Consider the following 23,458-nt stretch of genomic DNA (forward strand, 5'->3'; position numbering starts at 1 on the left):
CCTTCAGGGACACCAGGCCTCGTGTGTCTGTCCAAGGGGTGGCCTCCTTGCCAGCCTCGGCCTCCAGCCCTGCCCCGTCCAGCCTTAGCGTACATGTGGTGGATTTCTCTTGGGCGGAACATTCCCTGTGGCCTATGGCTTGGCGTCCAGGCCCCTTTTTGGTCTGGGGTGGGCCACCCCAGCCCCTGCCCATCCCTTCTGTCCCCTTAGCCAGCATCCTCCTCGCTGGCTCTTGCCTCCTGATCTTTGTCCATGCTGTTCCTTCTGCCCAGGATGCCTTCACCTGCTCACTCACTGGGACCCAGCTCAGACCTCCCTCCGGGAACACTTCCTCCATGACCTCCCACTGCTCCCAGCCAGGCCGAACTGGGGCCCTTTCTCTGCTCCACAATGCCCCATGCACACCATCATTTCACCGATCCCGATGTCGTGACTGTCTGCTTACGTGACGGTTCCCCACGAGTGTGGGGCCTTTTGCTGTTGCATCCCCCATCTCCCTACCCGGGGGGGCCCAGCTGCAACGCGCCTGCCAAACCTGAGGACCTGTGGCACCTGTGGGCCTGCCATGGTTTCATTTCCTCACCTGCCTGAGGCCAGGCGGTAGAGGGAGGCCGTGGCCTAGTCTGCACAGGATCTCTGACACTGGCACGGATGTGCTGGTGGCAGGTGCGCGGAGCCCAATTGAGAGGCAGGTGTGGGGTGCAGGCAAGCGGTGATGAGATGCAGGATGCTAAGCCGAACTCTGCTGAGGGGAGGGGACAGGACAGAGTTTTCAGAATCACAGGGACTTTTAACAGTGCACTTCCTCCACACTCTGTGTTCGGGGCTGTCTTGTTCTGCTCGGGCTGCTATAACAATACCATAGGCTGGGACCTTAAATGTCGGACATTTATTTCTCACAGTTCTGGGGGTTGGAAGTCTAAGATCAAGGTCCCAGCAGATTCCACACCTGGCGAAAGCCCACTCCTTGGCCTGTAGACAGCCACTTCCTCACTGAGTTCTTGGTGCAAGCTCAGGGAGAGGTCTCTCCCTCTTAGAAGGGCACTAATCCCACCACGGGGCCCCACCCTCATAGCCTCATCTAAACCTAAATACATCCCAAAGGCCCCACCTCTAAATATCACCTTGGGTGCTAGGACTTCAACATGTGAATTTGGGGGGAAACAGACATTCAGCCCATGACAGGGCCCTGGCAAGATCCACTCAGCTTGGGTAATTTGAGAATTCGGTCAAGGGACAGTTTACAGAGGCGTGGGCAGGGGAAGGGACCCCAAGTCTCATAAGAGGCAGCGAGGACAAGGGATGGGAGAGGGCAACAAAGCACCAGTGTTAAGGGTTAATACTAGTCATGATTGAGCTTCACATGAGGCGCTGAGCTTCCTGGTAGCCTGGACAAAAAGGGAAAGCTAAGCTGGTTCATGAAGTGAGTTGACACTTCAGGTTTTCGTGTAGGAGCTAACTGAGCCTCATAACCTTGAAAAAAAAAATCAGTTAATGTCTCTGAACCACAGTTTCCTCCTCTGTAAAATGGGGATAATGCCTGCTGTGCCTCTTGCACATGAAGACGGAATGAGAGCACAGTGGTTCCAGGCGGGAGGAAGGGGGAATGGCAAAAGGCTTTTTCCCAGAGGAGTTTTGCCTTTCTGTTTTCCAGAAGGGACATCTACCCCCAGGGACAGTGGCAGGAAACTGTCGCATGACCCTACCTTGCTGCAAGGGAAGCTGGGAAATTGAGGATATTTTATTGCACACGTTGCCCCCTTGATAAAATCAGGGTCCTGATGGTAAGAAAGGAAGGAGGTGTGGAAGACGGGGTAGATCTCCCGACGTGTCTGCTATGACTCGAAACTAGTCTCCCCGGCTAATCTCTTCCACTTAGGTAGGCTTATTCCAGGGAGGCGGCCGAATTGCTGAGTGCCTGGGTTTCAGCAAAGGAGCCGACCAGAGGGGGAAGTGCAGGCTTAGGTGATGTGGGCAGACCTGACTGAGCGGCCACGCCCAGGGAACAGGAAGCCTGGCCCTGGTGGTCTGGACCAACGTCAGGGTCTGCCACCCACCACAGACAACAGGTCTACCTCCATGTCACCAGTACCAATGGAGACCAACACCCACCTATCACAATGGCAGGTGCCACGCTGAAGACAAGGGAGGCAGCACCAAGCGCCCCCAGAAATGGCAGTGAGCCAGAATGAGGGGCAGAATCCAACAAGGTGGTGTTGAGCAGAAGACCTTTCTCTGCCCTACGTTCTGCCAGCTGGACTTAGAATCAAATTGACACGAGAAAGATTAACAGAGGAAAATCAAATTTAATAGGTGTACCTATGGGGAATCCACGCAGACATGAACTTCCAAAGGCAGTGAGGCAATGGGAAGCTTATCTGAGCTAAGGAGAGGGGAAGGGTCTGAGGCTACAAAGGGGAGAAAGCTCACTAGCAGGAAAGTGAGAGGAGAGGTTTGGAAAAACAGGAGAAATACTGGTAGCTGAAGGGGAGGCAGAGAGCTTTTCCTGCATCTGCTGGGTTTTGATTATTTTTACCTTGAAATAATCTTTATGCCCAAGTGGCGCATCTTGGGGCAGCCTGCCCTTGGCCCCTACATTGGGATTTATTTTATTTTTTTTTTAAGATTTTATTTATTTGACAGAGAGACACAATGAGAGAGGGAACACAAGCAGGGGGAGTGGGAGAGGGAGAAGCAGGCACCCCGTGGAGCAGGGAGCCCGATGTGGGGCTCGATCCCAGGACCCTGGGATCATGACCTGAGCTGAAGGCAGACGCCCAACAACTGAGCCACCCAGGCGCCCTACATTGGGATTTCAATATCAAGTTATCAGGGGGCACCTGGCTGGCTCAGTCAGTAGAGATGCGACTGTTGATCTCGGAGTTATGAGTTTGAGCTCCACATTGGGCATAGAGATTACTTAAAAACAAAAACAAAAAAACCTTAAATCAAATTATCAAAATAAATCCAAAGTAATTATCATTTGTGTTTTTTTTTTAAGATTATTTATTTATTTGACAGAGAGAGAGAGAGACACAGCGAGAGAGGGAACACAAGCAGGGGGAGTGGGAGAGGGAGAAGCAGGCTTCCCGATGTGGGGCTCGATCCCAGGACCTTGGGATCATGACCGGAGCTGAAGGCAGATGCTTAACAACTGAGCCACCCAGGCGCCCCCAAAGTAATTATCATTTGTGAACCTAAAAGTACTGTTAAAAATGCAGTTTGTCAATTTAAAACGTTCTTAAAAAATTAAAAATGTTTTTAAAGTATTAACAGGGCAACTCGCTGGCTTAGTCAGTAGAGGATATGACTCGATCTCAGGATTCTAAGTTGAAGCCCCACATTGGGTGTAGAGATGACTTAAAAACAAAATCTCTAGGGGGCGCCAAGGTAGCTCAGTTGGTTAAATGTCTGACTCAGCCTGGGCCTTAATCTCAGGGTCATGGGTTCAGGCCCCCACATTGGGCTCTATGAGTGTGGAGCCTACTTAAGAAAATAAATAAATAAAATAAAATCTTTAAAAAAAATCAATTAAAAATGAAAAATAAATTGTCTTACACTAAAAAAAATTTGAAAACATGTCTATACAATTTCATCTAAAAAGCATGTAAGTTGGCTAAAAAGATATATTCAACAAGATAACATAAAGAAGTAGGAAATAATTAGATGGAATCCTAAATCCTATGCTTGATCCAAAACACCTATGCACATTTAGAGAACATGGGGAAATTTGGTAACACCCAAGACACGTGGGAAAGATTTGAGAAATTCAGTTGACCCCCGGTTCCCAATAATTACTAGTACAATGAAGCTGTGGAAAACGTGTCCAAATGCAGTCCTGGTCTCCGGAAGGAACAGGGGCACTCTTCATGGGCTAGATTCGTGGGTCATTTGTTCCTTCAATCACCAAAAGCTTCCTAAGGACCTTTTCTGCCAGGCTTTGCTCACAACCCTGGGGATAGAGATGCCCCACATTCTTGTCTTCCAGGTTCGAAACAGACAAGAAAGCAATGGTAGCAGGAGAGTGCGCATGTACTTAGGAGTCTCAGTGGGTTCAGCAAGCCCATGGAGGGAGTGGATGACATTTGAGTCGCCTTTCAAATAAGGAAGTGTTCGATGGAAATCATGGAATGTACCTGGGATTTCCTGGCAGTGGGAGCAGCAAAGATGTGAGGATGGGAAAATGACCACAGAGTTAGGAGAAATGACACCCCTTTTGGAAGCAAGGGGGGCTTCTCAGAGGAGGCGGCCAGCCTCAGCAGGAGAGCCAGAGAGGAGCAGGAGTGAGCCAGCAGGCTGCGTGGGTAATGGGTGGTGGATGCTCCTCCAAGTCAAGAGCCCACAGGTGGGAGAAAGCGCGGTGGGGTTTGGAGTGGAGGAGATCTCCATCCCCTAGGATCCTAACCATCCCTGCTAGAGCCCGGCCCCCACCATCACCCCAGGTACTTCCCTTCTGCCTTCTCTCCTTACCAGCAGGGGGCCTAGAAACCCAGAAGACACCAGGCTGAGGGGCTCAGGCCCCCAGCATCCCCACTTGCTCAGCCCAGGCCTGGGAGAGGCTCAGAGTGTTCAGTGCCCAAGAGTCTGACCAGGGTCTGGGAAGAAGGAATAAAGGAAAGGGGGCCTTACATTGTGGAGGGGCCTGGGCCCTGGTGGGGAGAGTGATGAGGGGTCCCAGGAGTCCCACAGGAGGGGAGCAGGAGTGGGGGTGGTGAGGCGGCTCCCCTGGCCCATGTCCAAGGCACTCCCTTCTGCCCTGTTCCCAGTCTGATGCAGAAAGTGGTCCTGGTGTCTGGCCCCACCCGGATCCTTGGCACTGACCCTCAGTGGCTCTTGCCACGGGGTAGCCTGTCCTAGGTTCATTTTCCAGGATCAGGTCAGGCAAGGTGGCCTGAGCCGGGGGTGCACTGAGGCTGGGTTCGGAGTGACTGTGCTTGGCCCCAAGTTCATGGCTGTGGTGGGTCGCAAGCCCCTTCCTGTCCTCTCTGGTTCAGCAGGGTGCATACTAGGAGGGAAGGAGGAGGTCTACAGTTTCTGTTCTGCCAACCTCTCTGGTTAGAGCAGCAGAACTGGGCTGAAGGACTCCACTGGAGAGGGGCCCATGGGGTCTCCTGGGCTGCCATGGGCTTATCAGCCAGGCCAAAATGCTTACTTGTGGAGTGACCAGGGGTCTGAGCTTTGGCTTCTCCAACCGTCCAATGAAGTTGCCATCCTTACTCTGCCTCTTCTGTGGGGTCACTGATCCCATGGGTGAGGGCTGGCTGGGTGAGGGCTGGCTGGGTGAGGGAAGGAGGTATGTGGGCTGGCACCGCCCTCTGGTGGTTATAGCTACAGTTGCCTTGCAAGGTGCTGGGGTGGGGCGTGGGTAGAGGGTGCAGTCTACTGGGAGCCTGAGGGTCCCCTTCAGCTCTGTCTTCTCCACTCCACTTTCTTCTTCTTCACCCCAAACTTCCCAGGGTCCTCAGGGCTGCTTTCTCATGTGCAAGAATAATTCAATTCAGCAAACATCCATTCAGTAGGAATAGAATGGGCCCCTATTGTATGTCCTGTTTTGTGCACGCCCTGTATCTCAAATGAATAAATAAATCTTAAAAAAAAAAAGGTACACAGGGGAAAAAAGACAAATTACATTCAGGGAAATAAAGAGAAGAATGAATTCGAGTCCCAGTTGAGATGTGCTTTAAGAATAAAATGCCCAGGGTGCCTGGGTGGCTCAGTCAGTTAAGCATCTGCCTTTTCTCTCTCTCAAATAAATAAATAAATACAATCTTTTTTTTTTTTTAAGATTTTATTTATTTATTTGAGAGAGAGCATGAAAGAGCACCAGCAGAGGGAGCAGCAGAGGGAGAGGGAGGGAGAGAGAGAAAGAGAGAAGCAGGCCCCCTGCTGAGCAGGGAGCCCAGACCCCAGGATCATGACCTGAGCCGAAGGCAGACGCTTAACCATCTGAGCCACCCAGGCACCCAATAAATAAAATCTTAAAAAAAAAAGAATAAAATGCACAGTCAGTCTAGTATAAAGAATGTAAAAATATAATCTCATTAATAATTTTTTATGTTGATTACATGTTGAAGTGATATTTCGGAGATACTGGATTAAATAAAATATATTATTAAAACTGATTTTAGGGCACCTCGCTGGCTCAGTCTTGATCTTGGGGTCATGAGTTTGAGCCCCAGAATGGGCGTGGAGCTTACTTAGAATTAAAAAGAAAAAAAGTTTCAAAAATGAAATAAAATGGGGGGCACCTGGGTGGCTCAGTCGGTTGAGCGTCTGCCTTCGGCTCAGGTCATGATCCCAGGGTCCTGGGACTGAGCCCCGCCTCGGGCTCCCTGCTCAGCGGGGAGCCTGCTTCTCTCTCCTGCTCTCCCTGTTTGTGCGTGCTCTCTCTCTGTGTTAAATAAATAATCTTTTTTTAAAGGATTTTATTTATTTATTTATTTATTTATTTAATATTTATATATCATAGGGACTCAGTAAATATTTGTCAAATGAATGAATGGACCCAGATGGAAGGAAACATTCTTACCACAATGCTTCTCCATGGGAAAGCTGGTGGACAGGGCAGTCTGATCTTCGTTCCTGGTTTTGTCTCTTGTTCCATGCTGTGTCATGGACACCTGGCCCCCAAAGTGCGTTGTCAGCACTAGAAACCTCTGTCCCAGGTGTAGCCCTTGGGCAGTAGCCCCTGTTCTGGGCTCAGGCTTAGCGTGGTGGCTGGGGGGAAGGGGCTCCTGGAATTCCTTAGAAATGGATTCATGTGGAGGGGGCAGGGAGGTTATCACAAAAATATGGAAGAGAGAGAATGAGGCCTCAACAGCAGAGGGGCTGGCGAGGAGACTGCTCATTTGAGAAATATTTAGGAGGTAAATCAAGCAGGACAGGTGATTGACTGGTTATTGAAGGGAAGAAAATTGGGGCACCAAGAATGATTCTAAGGCTTTAAAAGAATTAGTGCTACAGCCATCTCTTTCTGGCCGGCAGGTTCTTCCAGTCTAAAGGGACAGAAATGGCCACCGACCGACTCCTCTGCCGCCCCATCCAACTCATTCAAGACTTAGGGCGACTCTCGTAGGTACTGCCTCCCATGGCGCACTCTGAGGGACACGCTCAGGGGCCATGCGGGAAGAGGTCCGAGGACCCTTCCTTCACCCGGGAGACCTCTAAGCGCAGTCTCCAGGAAGAACAGGTGTCTGCCAGGGTGGGAGGAGGTGGGCAAAGCGAATGCGGGCTGGAGGTAAAGCACAAGCAAAGGGAGTAAGACGAAGTGAGAAATAAGAAAGGCGGCTGTCGAGCGGCTGGAGCACGGGGCTCTGAGCGCAGGGACCGGTGTGATGCGCCAGACTGGGCAGCGCGTTGAGACCATACTGGAGTTTGGATTCATGTCCCAGCTACCGGAGAAAGCACAAAACTGCCCTAACTCCCGGGTCATACCCAGGGTGGGCAGCCGGCAACCCCGGCCGGAGCGGAGGGAGGGGGTGTCCCCAGCTAGGGGACCTCGAAGTCTCTGTACTCGAATTCCAGGGAAGCGGCGACTCGGGGCAGAACCATTCTCCGGAGGTGGAGAGGGGAGGAGAAGCCCTGCACTCGGAACCCGAGCCCACGGAACCGGCTGGAACCGCCATTCGACTCTTCTCCTTATTCTGATTTTGGCGCTCTGCTTCGCCACCAAGAGCTCCCCTCGCGCGCGACCCCCAGACCCGGGCCTCACTGGTTGCTCCCGGCCGCCCACTCCCGCGCGTGGTATGGCCCGGCGGGCGTCCACTCCGGGCGCTGGTTATAAAGGCCCGGCTGCGGCAGGCGACTGCGGACTCAAGATGCGTCCTAAGGTGTCGGGGCCCGGCGACGCGCGGCACCGGTTCAGACCCCGGGATCCGGCGGGAATCACCCTCGCATCCCCACTCGCAGCCAATCCCGCTCCAGAGTCCCCTGCGCAGCTTGCAGCCGCCTCCGCGCGGGCACCCGCGCCGGGACAGGGAGCAGGATCCAGATCCCCTTCCGTCTCGGGACGCCCAGCCGGAGCTCGCCCGACCTCCAAGGCGGGATCGGCGGCAGGAGCCCCACGCGCGTCCGCATTCTCAGCCGTCCGGCGGAATGCCCAGGCCGTGCCCGGCACCTCGGACGCGCCATGGACCCGCTTCATATTCCAGGGGCCCTTTGGTCCCCCGGCCATTGGCTTGGGGACCGGAAAGGCGGCGGGCATCTGGAAGACGCCGGCCGCCTACATTGGCCGTCGGCCTGGGATGTCTGGCCCCGAGCGTGCCGCCTTTATTCGGGAGCTGGAGGAAGGTAACCGGGGTCCCCGGGACCCCAGAGCCGGTGGGACGTAGGCCTTTCCGTGGAGAAGGGGCCCCGTCGGCTCCGAGCGCCCCGCCCCTGCTGGCATTCAGTCTTATCGCTCTATCAACCTGCGATGTCACTGTCTGCGGTGCCTGTCGGGTCGCCTCTTGCCCATCTCCTCCTCCTTTCTGTGGTCTCCTGATGGTTGTCGGGGGCCGGGTCCAGGGGCTCTGCGCGCCCGTTGCTCCGCAGCTCTGCGCACTCTCAGGGCACCCCTCCCCAGGCTACCGCAGTGCCAGGAGAGGGGCAGGGGGCTGCGGGAGGGCGCTGCCCCGTGTGCTCTGAGCCTGCGCTGGCCCGCCGCGCGCGTCTGGGGAGGTGGGTGGGCGGAGGGGGAGGTTTTGTCAACCGTTTGGCTGCAGGGGGTCAAAGTCGTGTTTTCCCCAGCCTAGGGATGGGCGGGGGCTCCGGTTTCGTCCCCTCGTAGCTTCTCCTGGGTGGCAGGAGATCTCTGGATTTGGGTCTAGAGGCTCACGGACCCCCTACTGCAGTGCTGGAAGAGTCTCTTCCTTCTCTCCACACGCAACAGGTGCAGGGTGGGTGACTGTGTCTGTTTTATGACCCAGGAGGCTCCAATGAGGCGCCCAAAGCTGCCCTCTGGGTAAGGGGTGATGAGCCAGTCTGTGGCTGCTTCCACTAGCCGCCTGCATTCTCCTAGTGCCAGGGACCCAGGCGGCAGAGAACTCAGTTCCACCTGAGCTTGGAGGACTGGGATCCTTCACCTCGCCCAGGCCCCTCCAGAACAAAAAAGAGTCCAGTTGGTCCTGGGAGCAGGGAAGGGAGTGCTGGGTTCAGGGAGTGTGTGTGGAGAGGATGTTGGGGTCAGGAATGGAGCTCAGTCTTCTCCTCCCTTGTTGCTGACTCTTGTTGCTGGCGGAGAACTGGGGATAGGGCAGGAGATGGTGGGATGTGGGGTAGGATATGCCCCCCTTTTCCTGACCCAGGCGCACCACTTGTTTTTGCAGCGCTGTGTCCTGACCGACCGCCACCAGTTAAGATCACCCAAGAAGATGTCAGACTGATGTTAAATCTGCTAGAGGAGGTGTGTACTGCCTTCCCTAGGGCCATCCTGAGCCTTAGCCAGGCCTCCGTTTTAATTCTGCCTGGGAGGGGTAGGAGTCCTGTCTGTTCTCTGCTTGACTATTTTTCTGGGGGCCAAGCTGGGGGTCCCTCTTATGGTGTCCAGGCTGGCATTGCTCTTAGAGCCATCTGGTCTGAACTGCTCTTTTCTATAAGGGGAAACTGAGGCCCCCACAGTGGGTTGATGGCAGACTCTTTTCTAGTACCCTGGAAAACTAGCGTGTGGAAGGGTTTCCCTTAGGGGCCTAGCTTCCCTTTGACCCCTGTGTACTCCCTAGCTTCTCCCAGCTCTCTGGGAGATCCCAGAAAACAGGAAAGTATTCCCCATGGATGGGGATCCCCTCTGCAGAGAGAGCAGGACCTAAATACGGTGGCTCGCATTGGCCAGTCCCTGGCGAAACGGAACAGTGTTCTGATGGAGGAGAACAGCAAGCTGGAAGCCATGCTGGGCTCAGCCAGGGAGGAGGTAACTGGGCAGGGAGGAGGGGTAGGGGGTGCGTCATCTCAGACCTTCCTACGTCCCCTTCGTGCCACAGCCTGTGCTTCCCCCACCCCCCTGCCCGCCTTCCGACAGGGATCCTCTCCCCCACTGGCAGATTTTATACCTCAGACACCAGGTGAGCTTGCGAGATGATCTCCTCCAGCTCTACTCAGACTCTGATGAGGAGGAAGAGGAGGAGGAGGAGGAAGAGGAAGAGCGAGAGCAGCAGCATGATCATCCCTATGGAGCCTCTGAGCCGTGAGTGTCCTGCCTTTTCACCGGGGCAGCTCCTTCTCTGTGCCTCAGTTTCCCCATTTGCAAACAGGGACACACACGGTGTACCTGCCAGCAGGGTTGCTGGGGCTACACGAGAGCCCGAGTGGGCTAACCCTGGGTTCCTGGCTGGGACCTGGGTTCCTCTCCCCCCCGCCCCCGTGCTGGGCCCTGACCCCCATCGCTCCCGCCGCTAGGACTTCTGTGCAGGAGTCCGAGTCGCCGCACTACTGCCCGAAGCTGGAAACACTGCAGGAGCAGCTGAGGCGGCTGGAGGAGGAGAACGAGCAGCTGAGAGAGGAGGTGAGGCTGCGGCAGGAGGGCACAGCGGCAGGCAGGGGCTGTTGACCCCCCTGCTCCTTCCTCTCTCCCTCCCTCCCTCCAGGCCTCTCACCTCGACGCCCTTGAGGAGGAGGAGCAGATGCTCATCCTGGATTGTGTGGAGCAGTTTTGTACGTGAAGCTGTAACTTGGGGGTAGAGGGCTGTCCCACAAAGCCGAGGGAAGAACTCAGAACTCACAGTTTGGAGACCTGAGTTCGAGGCCCACCCTGGCACTTCCTGGCTGTGGGAGCTTGGACAAGTTCCTTGACATCTCTGAAACCTCATCTTTAGAATGGGGAGGAATAATGTCAGCCCTCTGGACCTCTCCAGAGGCACAGCTGAGGACGTGCTTTGCACACACTGGAAAGAGCTGTGCAGAAGCTATGGGGCCCCTCTAAGCCTGTTTCATTTTGTCATTTGGGGCTTGGGAAGGAGGGGCCTGGAAGCAAGGAAGAGAAGGAGCCGTGAGCGGCCAGACACCAGGCGAGGCACTGGGGCTGGGGCAGTGGCGGGTATCGTGTGTTGATGAAGATGAGGGAGGCACAGGGTTTGTCCCTGAGAAGCTCGAGTCTAGCTTTGAGATGCAGGTGCAAGATGGGAGCGGCTGAACTCATGCTGCTCGCCTTCCTGCAGGCCTGACCTTCCTTCCCTCTGGGTTCCCCAGCTCCCCGAATGGCCAGGCCCCTGGCATAGGAGCTGGGCCCCAAGTTCGGTTGCTTCCACCTCCTAAGGAAGGCTAAGTCTCTTTCCTCCTCCTCACCCCCCTGCCTCTACCCCAGGCTGGGTCTTAACTGGTCTCCTCTCCTGTACTGCTGTCTTTCCAGGTCCTTCTGCACACAGCCCAAAATTGGTTTTCTAAAACCAAATCTGACCATGTCATCCTCTGCCTAAAACCCCAAGCTTCCCACTGGCCAAAGGGTAACCTCAGCCCCCTCCCCCAGCCCCTGTGATCGGGGCCCTGCCCAGATCCCGAGCCCTCCCTCCCAGGGTTTTGTGATTGGCTCTGGGCCCCTCCACACCCTGTCTGGGAGCCTCGTTTGCCTTTCTTGGCCTGGCTGAGTCCCACTTACCCTGCAGAGGCCTTAGCTTCGCAGACCGTGTAAGGCAGGACCGGGTGCCACTGTGACCCCCGGCGCACCCTTTACATGTGTTCCATCCTAGCCCAGAGTAGGCCCTGGTGGGATTTCCTTGCCCATCAGTGTCCCCACTAGACTTGAACTCTGTGTGCGCTGGGACCAGGTCTCAAGGGCCGCTCGCCCAGGGCCTTGCTCCCTGTCACTCAACAGACATTTATTGGGATGAAGAGCCAGAGAGGAATATGAAGCCCTGTGAACCCAGAGTCCCCCGCCCCAGCTGAAGGGTGGGGTGGACAGAGGCCTCAGGAGGGCCAGACTGGTCCCCGGAGGCCAGGCGAGCCAGTGCTGACTTTCTGTCCCCGCTTCCCCGCAGCTGAGGCCAGCCAGCAGATGGCCGAGCTGTCGGAGGTGCTGGCGCTCAGGATGGAGACCCATGACCAGCAGCGGAGGGAGGTCGCCCAGCTTCGGACCCAGGTCCTGACGCTGCAGCAGCGCTGTCAGACGGTGCGTCCGGGTGTGTGCAGGGCTCCCTGCTCCTGTCACGGCCCCCCGGGGCACCCAAGCCCCCTCCTCCCTGCCCTTGCCTCACGGAGCCCTCGGCTCAGCCAGGCCCCAGGCCCCGCTGTGCGGCAGTCAGAGTCGGAGGAGATTTCGGAGAGCATCTCGTTCTGCCCTCTCGTTGTTCCAGGGAGGGGACGCAGGCCCAGAGAGGGTCATGGGGTGTTCTAGGATGCATGACCCTCCCACCTGATGGGGCCTCATTCCATGTGACTTCCTGCTTCAGGGGTTGCCAAAGGCTCAGCGATGTGCCCGGGAGGACTTGCTGGAGGTGGTAGGGAGGCCTCGGGTGGGGCTGACTGGTCTCGAATCTGGCTGACCAGTCTCGGTCCTTCCAGTATGAAGCCCAGACTGAGAAGTTGCAACAGCAGCTGGCTTCGGAGAAGGAAATCCAGATGCGGCTCCAGGATGAGGTGAAGCTCCCCCTGACTCCTGCCCGGGCCTTTGAGAGCCCCTGGCCCAGAGCTGGGAACTCAAGGCCCCTTGGTCAGCTGGCTGACTCTCCTGGGAGGACGAGCTCCTTGAGCAGGCTCTGGGTCTGTCCCTTTGCACGCCCTGGGTGTCTGGCGAGGGGTCTGGCAGGTTCAGTTGGGGTCTGAGTGGAGTAGAGTCCAGGGACCTGCTGGGGGCACCCTGCATGTCATTATGTGGGTCTAGAGACTGGGCCACTTGCCTCTTAGCCCAGGCTTCCTGGCACGCTGGGGAGAGGGTGGGCAGGGTGTGCTGGGCGGGTGCGCCTGGGTCCCAACAGAACCTGCAGGTGGCTTTCCAGCTTCAGGACCTGCGGGAGAGGTACACGGAGTGTCGGGGCATGCTTACTGAGGCCCAGGAGGAGGCGAAGACCCTCTGCCAGCGAGCCCTGGTGTCCACTGGCCCTGTCACTCACTACACATACACTGTACCCGTGGTGAGGACCCCCGGCTGCCCACCTCCTGCCCTCTGTGCGCTCATGCCTCAGCCCTGCTGGCTGATTTCCATCCCCCGTCCCTTTCTGTCCCTGGAAGTAGGGGTTGGAGTTCTGTGGGGATGCCCTGCTAATATCCTCCTCTCCACCACAGGAGGCCCTTCCTGGTTTCCAGGAGACCCTGGCCGAGGAGCTCAGAATGTCTATAAGGAGGATTATCTCAGACCCTGTGTTTTTTATCGAAAGGTGTGCTGCTGGGGCCCCTAGGCCCTCGCCTGACGCGCACTCACCTGCCCAGAGCATGGAGGGGGTTTGCTTCTGACTTCTTCCTTCACTCATGACGCCCCCTTGTTAGCTGCCCCGTCCCCTCCCCCTCACCACCCTTTTTTCTGTCCACGTGTGTGGGCCCCTCATTTTTCCCTGGGATTTTTTCCCTGCTGGGGCCCCAGGAACTTTGCAGTTTCAGCTAATGTTGCCTTGGGACAGTGATGGCCCTTTTCTCTGTTGAAGGAATCACGGAACGGCTGCAGAGGAGATGTCACACCTGGGGTAAGCCGGCCAGGGGCTCCCCCATCACCGCCCTCACTTTTAGCAGCCAGACAACCATCTATGACCCTGCCGCCCTGGAGAACGCCCCACTCTCTGAGCTGGCTGGGCTGAGGTGTTCTGGGAAGGGGCTGCCCCCTTTTCCTTCTGATCTTGCCCCATAGTTGGCCATCTGACTTAGGCTGTTCCCAGTGGGGACTGAAGCCTTCCCTTCACCTCACCAGAGACTGAGAGGAGAATGAGCACTGGCCCAGGAGCTGGGAACGTCTGGGACTTGAGTCCCCGCTTGATCCCTTTAATTGGCTGTGTCTTTGGGCAAATTGCTTGACCAGTCTGAGCCTTACTAAAATGGATTTGTTCCTATGGGGCAACTAGCTGTGGGCTGGGCCGTGAAGGTTAGATCATGGAGAAGAATATTATCCTTGCTGCTCTGGGTTGTGCACAGGGTGGTGGTGGGGTGTACCAGGGGAAGGCGGGGCTTGTGCAGTGGGGGTGGCCATTCTCCCTCCTTACCTGGTGCCTGGGCTGGGTGTCTGAAGCCTGGAGGCTGGTACGCAGCTCCCCTTGCCCCTGGCTGGGACAGAAGTGGGGAGTAGCCGTCGGGTCTTGTGGGTAGACTGGAGCAGAGAGCAGGGGAGCTCCTCAGCCCTGGTGGCTGGAGATGTCCCGGGGGAGTAGAAGAATGCGGCAGAAAGACGTTCCTGTCTCCCTGGCCAGGTACAAGCTGTGCTGCGGTGAGGCACGAGAGCAGGAATGGGGGTTCGAGGCTGAGAGGGGGTTAATGACAGCAGAGGATTTTGTGCCTTCGGAGGAGCTGGGGACCACAGAAGAGGGGGTGTCAGCTGAGGAGGTGTTGACAGAAGAGGCGGAGCTGGTGTTGGAGGACGCTGAGGCCTGGGAGGACGTAGAGCTGGAGCTGGATGAGGCGACGCAGACGAACGCAGTGACCTCAACCCTGGCAGCCAGCGGCTTGGGCCCCTCTCACCTAAGCATGAGGCGTGTCCTCCGGCAGCTGGCTAACTGGCAGGACTCGGGGTACAGGTGGCAGCTGAGGCAGAAGATGCTCCAGGAAGGTGAGTGCTCCCGCAGGGGCCTCCCTCTGGCCAGCTGGATGAGCTGCAGATCATCAAGCCGATGAAAGGGGAGGGTAGGTGAGCCCCCCAGGTGCTCACTTACCCTGGCCTGGCCCCACCCAGCTTGCTGATTTGCATGGACTTTTCATATCATTTGCATAGGCACTGGGGATCTGTGGCCCCAGGGCTCATTTATGTGGAATTGGCATAAGATTCCAGAGCTCTACCCCCTTTTTTCCTGGGGAGCTGGGCTGGCCGTCAAGACCGGGGCTGCTCCCCTCCATTCCACCTCATCTTCCTGTCTCTGCCACCCCCAGCCCCAAGGCTCCCCAACCCTGCAGCAGTGGCAGCAGCAGGCCAAGACAATGTGGGGGACGGGGTGCAGAGCAGCACCCTGGGGTGCTGACCCAGGACTTTCAGAGACTGGAGGAGGACAGGGTCAACCACCCTCCCAGGGCCTGGGAGGAAGACAGGGGTCTTCTGGTGCCACCCAGGCCATTGGGACAAAGGCCTCTGCCAGCAAGGGTGGTCGGACCAGTCCCCTGGGTGAGTCTGAAGATGGGCTAGGGTCTCCTCCAGGGTGGTGGAGGGTGGGTCAGGGTCTCCTCTCCCCAGCTAGAAACCCCAAGGTTTGGGGAGCTACACCTGCTGAGTGCCGGCTGCCTTCAGGGAGCTCACAGAGATGCATTGTTTCCTTTAGCTGTCACACCCTGTAGGTAGGAGTTATTGTCCCCCTTTGTTAGGTGAGAACAGAGCTAAAGTAACTCACTGGAGGTCACACAGCTGGAGTGGATCTGAGCCTGTTCTGTTCACTGCTATGCCATAATGACTTTCCTGGCCTATCCCTCCCCTCAGACCCGGTCCTGGTGCCTGCCTAGCCTGCTCAGTCAGCTGTGAAATTTAGAGCCTGCTGCTAGCCTCACCATCATAGGTGGCCTGCCCCCGCTCTGATGGCGCTTTGGTCACTGCTGGGCAGCCTCATCAGGGTCACCATGGAAGGTTGTGCAGTCTGTATACTGAACAGTGACCTCTATGGCGGGCCGGTGGGCAGTCTGCACAATGATCAGTCGTGGCTCTCTTTCTCAATAGCTGACAAGACCTCAGCCCCTGCCCACTGTGCAGGCCCCCAATTCACCTCCACTCCCCTTCTCTTCCAGGCTTTGCTGTGTTCCAGCAGCCTGCAGAGGCCCCACAGACAGCCTGAGGCCCCTCCTTCAGCTGCCTGGTCAAGTCCCACCTGCCCCAGAAACCTCCTTCCTATCCTCCCAAACGGGACCCTCCTGTCTGTCACCAGTGTACCTTCTGTCCTGATGAACCTGGGCTGGGGCTCGAGGACTTTTCTGAGCTAGGGGACCCCGGCCCTCTCTCTGCAGCTGGTGCCAAATCTGTGGCGGCTGGGGCTGTAGTCACGTGCTAGCCCAGGGGCTGGTGGAAGCCCCGGGAGGAGGCCTGGCAGCTGCCTGACCTGGCTCTGAGCTGGGCTGGGGGTGGGGCTCGGGCCCTGGTGCGGGAAGGTGTTCTGATGACCCTCCTGACAACATGCCCTTGACCCCCAAGTTAAAGGTGGCCCCTGAGTTCTTGCTGACTTTCAGGGACCTGGCCCTCTTCCTCCATTCTTGGCCCTTCCTTCTCAGTCCCTCGCTATTGTTGGTAACCAAGAGTGTCTCTATGCGGGGTGAGGGGTCCCTCTGTCCCCTGGGGGCCTCCTCCCCGCCTCCCTGCCTGTGGCCCTTGAGTGTCCAGGCTCCCCACCCAAGTCACTCCCTCCCTGCTGTCCTCCCCTCGGTGCTCCTCGTTTCTTCATTCCAGATGTTCTGCCCCTTCCCACTCTTTACTCCTAAACAGCTGGAGTCTGGGGCTTAGGACCCCCATTGGTCTGGCCCCGCTCCCTCTTGTGCTACCCGCTCCTCTGTTCTTCTGTTGCTTGTCAGCCCGTACACCTGCCAGTGCAGGAAATAAAGGACCTGTGCGCTACCTGGCCCATGCTCCGGCATCTTTCTCTGGGAGTGTGCGCGCGTGCATGCAGCTGTGCTGGGGCAAAGCTGTGAAGAGACGGTGGGCTCCAATACTGAATCATGCACATGCGTGGTAAAGTTTGGGACCCACTGAGATGGAGCCATCTCAGTTATCTCACCCAAGGGATGAGGAAGCTGGGCATGCACTGCCCAGCTGACATTTGGCACTGGCAGCCTTGGGCATTAACATCACACTCTGTGCTCCATGTGTGGGTAAGGAAAAGCCCCCTAGCAGAGAATTTTTTTTTTAAAGATTTATTTATTTTAGAGAGAGAGTGTGTGAGCAGGGAGAGGGGCAGAGGGAGAGAGAGAGAGAAGCAGACCCCTTGCTGAGCACAGAGCCCGATGACAGCTGAAACCAAGAGTCAGATGCTTAACCAACTGAGCCACCCAGGCGCCCCAAGAATATTGATGCTTCTAGTGGACCATGGACAGCACATGCGGGAATGGATATTTTTAAATGGTTACACTTTATGTATGTATGTATGTAGCCTACATGCCCAGCATGGAACCCAACGTGAGGCTTGAACTCTCGACCCTGAGATCAAGAGTTGCATGCTGTACTGACCGACTGAGCCAGCCAGATGAGGCGCCGCAATGCACTCTCTCTTTAACGTGGGTGGAGGCGTGATGGCATTTGGGGGTCTCTGGTGTGGCAGCTCAGGCCCTGTACACAACGGCTTTTGAAATATCTGGGTGTGCCTCCTTCCCCAGTGTACAATTACACTGATAAATGGCAACTTCTGAGAATTGATGCAGATTTGTAAACCAGGCAGTGGATCATGATTTTCCATTTTGGCAGCTGACATCAGCCTTGGGCTCATTTGCTGTTGATCCGTTCTCTTTGTATAAGGCAAACAATGCCCTTCCTGGCCACCCATAGATCTCAAGTTTTGTTTTGTTTTGTTTTTTTAAAGATTTTATTTATTTATTTTGACATAGAGACAGCGAGAGAGGGAACACAGGCGGGGGGAGTGGGAGGGGGAGAAGCAGGCTCCCCGCGGAGCAGGGAGCCCGATGCGGGGCTCGATCCCAGGACCCTGGGACCATGCCCTGAGCTGACGGCAGATGCTTAACGACTGAGCCACCCAGGCGCCCCAGATCTCTCAAGTTTAGGGGTACCATGGTCTGAGCCACCGCTGCAAACCCTGTGGGTTAAGGTCCCCTGGTAATTATGTCCACCTTGCCTCCGAGGGTTAAGTGCTGCCACCGGGTCCCCTCTGTCCTGCAATCCTCTCATCCCCACGGACTGTAAGTAGCCTGCGGCCATAGGAGCATCGCCTACATCAACCCCGGCCCACAGAGGACAGCCTCCGCTGAGCTCAACAATGCTTACTTGTCCTAACAGGTTCCTTATCTCCTCCGGGAAAGGACTGTTCTCTGGACCCTGGCAGGGACTGTAATCATGTGGTGGATGCTCTTGTCTTACTCGACAACTCATTCTAACATGCCTACCCGTCTTTTGACTCCTTCCCCGGTCCTCTGCTGGGGCAGTTCGGGAACTTCACTTGCTACAGACTTTCAGGGAGTGCCCCCCAGCGAGGCATTAGGCCTGGCTCTGCGTGTCCTTGCCAGGAGCTGAAAGCCTGAGTAATGGGAGACTGTTTCCCTCTCCCGTATCAACAAACTGTCCCTATGCAGTCTCCAGCCCGCCTCCTTGGTCTGCCAGCCTTGAAAATCCCCTCCTGTGTGCTCTCCCGATTCCTGCTGCAACATGTTATCTGCCTTATTCAGGTCCTGCAGTATTTCGGGTGAATAATCCCTTTCCCCCCATGTTTGGGACAGTGCTTCTGCACATCCTAAGACTTGACCCTAGTTTTTAGTGTGGAAACCCTGAAGGGAGGCAGGGGTAGATCTTGAGAAGTGAGACAGGGAAGGGAGGGCAGTCAACAAAGGATGTCCTCGAGCAGCTACCTGCTGTGGCTAAGCGGGGCTCAGTCCTGCGGAGGCATTCTGGGAGACAGAGCTGAATACATGTCCGAGTCACCCCGCCCGAGGGGTGAGGGAGCTGGGGTATTGATTCTCCTGCTCTCATCCGTCACTGACTCACAGCTGCTTCTGGAGGTACTAACTCTGCAGCATCTGAAGCCTGCCTTGCACTCGGAAGGCCCTCGGGGGAACAGTGGCATGTGCTTGTGGAAGGATGCTGCTGACAGGCAGAGAACTCTGAGGGAATATGGGTGAAACATCAAGAGTGCCCGTGCTGGCCACTCACCCGGCCATCTGACGACTATTTATTGGATACCTCCTGTTCTTGGAACCAGGGATACAGCAGGGAAGAGGGACACGTGGTCCCCACTCTTACAGAGTTGCCCTTCTAACTGGGGAGGCAGACAATAAAGTAGCTAACGAGACAATGACAGGGTGTGAAACGTGCTCTAGAGAGCAATGTCAGAGACCCTGGGGCCGTCAGGGAGTACTGGGCGCTGTGTATGAAGCGGGAGGAGAAGAGCAGGTAGGTCTCCCAGGAAGAGGTGTTTCAGCCAGGACCCCAGGGAGAAAAGGGGGAGCTAGCCATGTTTGTGCCTGGGAAAAGCTCTCGGGGCGCAGGGAATGGCGAGGACAAATGTTCTGAGCAGGACCGAGCCCAGCGCATTTGTTTAAGGGAAAAGGGAGAGAGGAGGAAGGAACACGGCACCCGCCATGGGGACAGCAGGGCTGGCTTAGGGCTTTGGCAAGGAGTTTAGGTCTTATTCTAAGTGTGACAGGAAGTGTTGGAGGGCTAAAACCTGGAGTGGCACAGTTTGATTTATCTTCTAGGAAGCTGACTCTGCTTGCGACCCCACCACCATTTTCCATCTGCACGAGTAGATTCGGGGTCAGTGTCAGGCTCTGGGGGCACCCAGAAGAATGAGTCATGGTCCCTGCCCCCAGGAGAGTGCTCAGTTCTCCCCGCTGCCTCGACCCTGCCCCCACCAACTCCCCTCTCCTGCCCCACACTTGACACAATGTGATCCATTGGAAGCTAGTTTATTTTGAGTGGTTTTTCATGGGGCTGGGCTGGGCTGGGTTGTGAGATGGCTGGGCTCTGAAGCTCCGTTCTAGGGACGCTGGTCCCCTTCCTCAGCACTGCGGCGGCCGAAGTCCATCCATCCGTAAGCTGCTTCTTCTTCCTCCACCCACGGTCCCTGCTTCTTGGACAGGTCTGAGGGTCAGAGCGGGGAGAGGATGTGAGGATATGGGAAGGACATCTAGCCGCTGGAAACCAAGGCCAGGGTCAACCTTGGCTGGGCAAGACAAGCAGGGACAGCTGTCACAGCTCCTACCTGCCACCAGCTGTGGGGGACCCTGGAACCCTAGCTGCCTTCGCTGGTGAGAGGCCGTACCCAGCCGGTCCAGCCAGTGTGGCTGCAGGCCCCTGTTTGCCCCTGGACCCGAGGGTGCCTCCTGCATCTGGGAGCGGGGCCTCCAAGAAGCTTCAGAGGAGGTAGCCAGAGCCAGCGCCAAGATCAGCACGTACACACACAGTCGCTGCATCTTGTCTGCAAAGGAAACAGGGGCAGAGCTGAAAGATGGGGCCATCCAGACACCCAAAGGCAGGGGCCTGGACCAGATGGACTCTGGGTCCCTCGCTGCTGGCAGGTGCAACGCTGTGTGGGGTTGCGGACTGTTCCTCAGCTCGCTTCTCCAGTTCCTGCCAACTCCCCCGGCTCCTGGGCCTTGGCCCCCTTTCCTCCTCACCTACCTTAGTTACAGCAGTTGCTTCTCTCGGAGGAGGAATTTACAACCTAGAGCGATGGTTTCCAAACTTCTGCAGAATTTGAGGCTATGTGAGCTGCTCTGTAGATGTTTAACTCGTTGTAATTTAAAGTGAGCTTTTAAATAGTCGTACCAAAGGGCACGTTACAGACGGCCCTGTATCTCTGTGGAGACCACCAACGTATTCACCGTGTGGTCGGGTCCCACCGTTTCTGCACGGCCCGTGGAGGGAAGCTTCTCCCTTTTTTTTTTTTTTTTTTTGCTTAACCAAGGAATATCCTGTGATTGTAGTTAAGCAGTTAAAAATTAAGCTGTTACCGTTTGCACCTGTGTGTCAGGATGACCTGAGTTTGGGGAAGCCACAATACAGAAATAAACTGGATACTCAAATGAATCTAAAATTCAAATCTAAAATTCTATTCTCAGCATCTGTGTTCTTTCAGCCTCATTATTCTGATTGGCTTTACCTTTCAGGAACACATTCATATTAATAAAATACTACCTTTTTTAAATTAAATTTAATTTTTTTATTATTATTTTTAAAGATTTTATTTATTTATTTGAGAGAGAGAGAGAGAAAGAGAGATAGAGAGCACGAGAGGGAAGAGGGTCAGAGGGAGAAGCAGACTCCCCGCCGAGCAGGGAGCCCGATGCGGGACTCGATCCCAGGACTCCAGGATCATGACCTGAGCCGAAGGCAGACGCCCAACCAACTGAGCCACCCAGGCGCCCAATACTACCTTTTTTTTTTTTTTAAAGATTTATTTATTTGATAGAGACAGCGAGAGAGGGAACACAAGCAGGGGGAGTGGGAGAGGGAGAAGCAGGCTTCCCGCCAAGCAGGGAGCCCGATGCGGGGCTCCATCCCAGGACCCTGGGACCATGACCTGAGCCGAGGGCAGACGCTTAACGACTGAGCTACCCAGGCGCCCCAATAAAATACTACCTTTATCTGTTTTTCATAGTGGGGTTCTCTGTTAGATTTCCTTTGGAAGAGAAAGGGTTCTTGGTGCTAAAGAAACAAGGTTGAAAAATCAGTGATCAAGAGCTATGGTGGCCCATAGGAGCCATGTGCATTGTCCACCGTGGTAGCTACTAGCCACATGTGGCTCTTTACATTTAAATTAATTAAAATTAAAAATTCCTCCCCCAGGCTAGCCACCTTTCCAGTGCACCTGTGGCTGGTGGCTACCATATTGGATGGTGCAGATACAGACCCCATCATCATGGAAAGTTCTTTTAGACAGTGCTGGTCTAGGAAAAAGCTTGAGATGGGATCCAGAAGCCTTGGATTCCAGTTCCAACCCTTCCTTTGTCCTTCTCACCTCGCAGAACTGGGGTGAACATGGAGTAAGGGGGTTGAAGCGGCAAGTCAGCTCAAGGTTTGGGAATGCCAGGGTGAGTTCTAGGCTGAGACCTAGTCTGGCCCTGAGCTAAGAGAAGGGTGGCAGCCCTGGAGACACCGAGGCGTGAGCCTGGTACCTTGATGCAGGGAGTCGTCCCATCAACCCTCTTCCCCGCCTCTCCACTCCCCTCCTGGGTGGTCTCACCTGCAGAGCCGGGACGTGGGCAGTGCTGTAGCCGGCCTGGTGCCTTTCCGGTCCCTGCACTGCTTGGTGCTCCTGCCCTGCCTTATAAAGCCCTCAAGGCCCCTCCCAAATGCCCATGCGGCCAGCAAGACAAAAGGGGGTGGGCCCAGGTACATCACCTGTGCCCTGCCCTGTCACTCATTCAGTCAGTCATCCACGTTGGGGGGAGGGGCATTGACCTTCATGGCAGTGAGGGGCAGGTGTGGGGTTGGGGCAGGTCTTCAGCTGGGTATGAGGGCAGGCAGGAGACAGGCTCCCTGGGGTCAGAACAGTGCCCCCCACCCAGTCCTTGGGGTCAGAGTCCTGGTGTGCATCAGCCCTCCGACTACATCCCATCGGGGGGCAGGGGAAGCGGGTGCACTGAATGACCCTGGATTCAGAGGAAGCATGTTTCATCATACATTGGTGTTTGAAGAGCAGGGAGTGTGTGGATGTGGAGAGTTGTATTGATCCCCTGTCCCCTCTGCTCGGCTCTGCAAACAGGACGTGAGGTAGTTATCGGGGGCAATGGGCCATGGGCTGATGGCCCCACTCTCTCTGCCTGGTTGCCTCTTCACCTCCCTTGCCTGGAAAACCGTGAGTGTCCCCCCCCACCCACTCTTTGTGCCCTCTGTGCTGGCTGGGTTCTGCTTGCAGCTCCCCTCTACCTCGGGTCCGCCTTTACCCCCTGCCTCTTGCAAACCCCCCACCCAGGGCTCCCTGCACTTGGAGGCTCCCTCCTTTTGTTTTCCAGGGGAGATAGCGATCCGCGTGACGCATTCACCACTTTCCAATATAAAAATACATCTTAAAGTGGTAAGCAAAGAGACTAAAGGGCTTGCCCAAGATGTGCCAGAAAACCAAATAGTGCGCTTGTTGACTGATTTGATAAATTGCCACCTCGAGCTGGTTTGGACAGCTCTAGGCTGCTTTTGATTTTTCCACGGTTGGCATTAGAGATTTTGCTCTTGTGCACACATCATCAGGCCCCCTCCTTGTCTGGGGGAGTTTTGATACCCCTTGGGTCCTGGATAAAGGGCAGTGGTACCCACGCTCACAGCCAGCCGTGCTGAGAATTAACAGGTGATGTAGCAGGCTGTGAGTGTCCATGGCAACCAGCAGCCGAATGTTCTGGTGAATAACCACTCTAATCCAGGGCAGGGCTCAGTGACTCAGCAAATGGAATTAAGTGAAAATGACAACCCCAGTGCAGGCATTGGTGATAATGAATCGAATCCATAATCTTTGAGGGGGCTTGGGAGACGGTGGTGTGGGGAGCAGCTCCATTTATGTGCTAGAGGAATAGAGATGTTCGTGTTACCATGGTGACAGGAAATGATAAGCTTTCTGCAGAGCCTTAGTTGCACCAGAACCCAAGATTTCTGCTGTGGAGGGGGTTATGAACCACCCTCCCCTGGCCACCTTGGCTGTTCTTGGCAGCCTGGTCACACCAGGGCTGGTGATAGCAGCAAACAGAAGCGGGTACCCACTCAACAGGCGATGAGGGGACCCCTGTCCGATGG

At 55.8% G+C, this 23,458-nt stretch overlaps 2 protein-coding genes across 2 annotated transcripts; one reads left to right on the plus strand and one right to left on the minus strand.

The window, feature by feature from the left end:
- The first annotated feature begins 7,334 nt into the window (after nt 1-7,334).
- HAP1 (huntingtin associated protein 1) lies at nt 7,335-16,002 on the plus strand. The gene is given in 18 exon segments (XM_028094077.2): nt 7,335-8,289; nt 9,306-9,382; nt 9,770-9,886; nt 10,017-10,159; nt 10,372-10,477; nt 10,560-10,626; nt 11,946-12,076; nt 12,469-12,543; nt 12,903-13,037; nt 13,189-13,280; nt 13,545-13,583; nt 14,298-14,653; nt 14,995-15,040; nt 15,042-15,123; nt 15,126-15,199; nt 15,811-15,901; nt 15,903-15,932; nt 15,934-16,002. Coding segments are annotated over 18 exon segments (2,685 nt in total).
- A 3,707-nt stretch (nt 16,003-19,709) lies between these two features.
- Nucleotides 19,710-20,145, minus strand: GAST (gastrin). The gene is made up of 2 exons (XM_028093940.2): nt 19,935-20,145; nt 19,710-19,813 (listed from the first exon to the last, which is right to left on the minus strand). Exons 1-2 carry the CDS (start codon nt 20,143-20,145, stop codon nt 19,710-19,712), a joined length of 315 nt encoding a protein of 104 aa, XP_027949741.1.
- Nucleotides 20,146-23,458: the final 3,313 nt, after the last annotated feature.

This window comes from Eumetopias jubatus, unplaced genomic scaffold (genome assembly GCF_037043125.1).
Source record: "Eumetopias jubatus isolate StellerSeaLion01/CBP00866 unplaced genomic scaffold, mEumJub1_p1.0 scaffold_10, whole genome shotgun sequence".
NCBI classification, from domain to species: domain Eukaryota; kingdom Metazoa; phylum Chordata; class Mammalia; order Carnivora; family Otariidae; genus Eumetopias; species Eumetopias jubatus.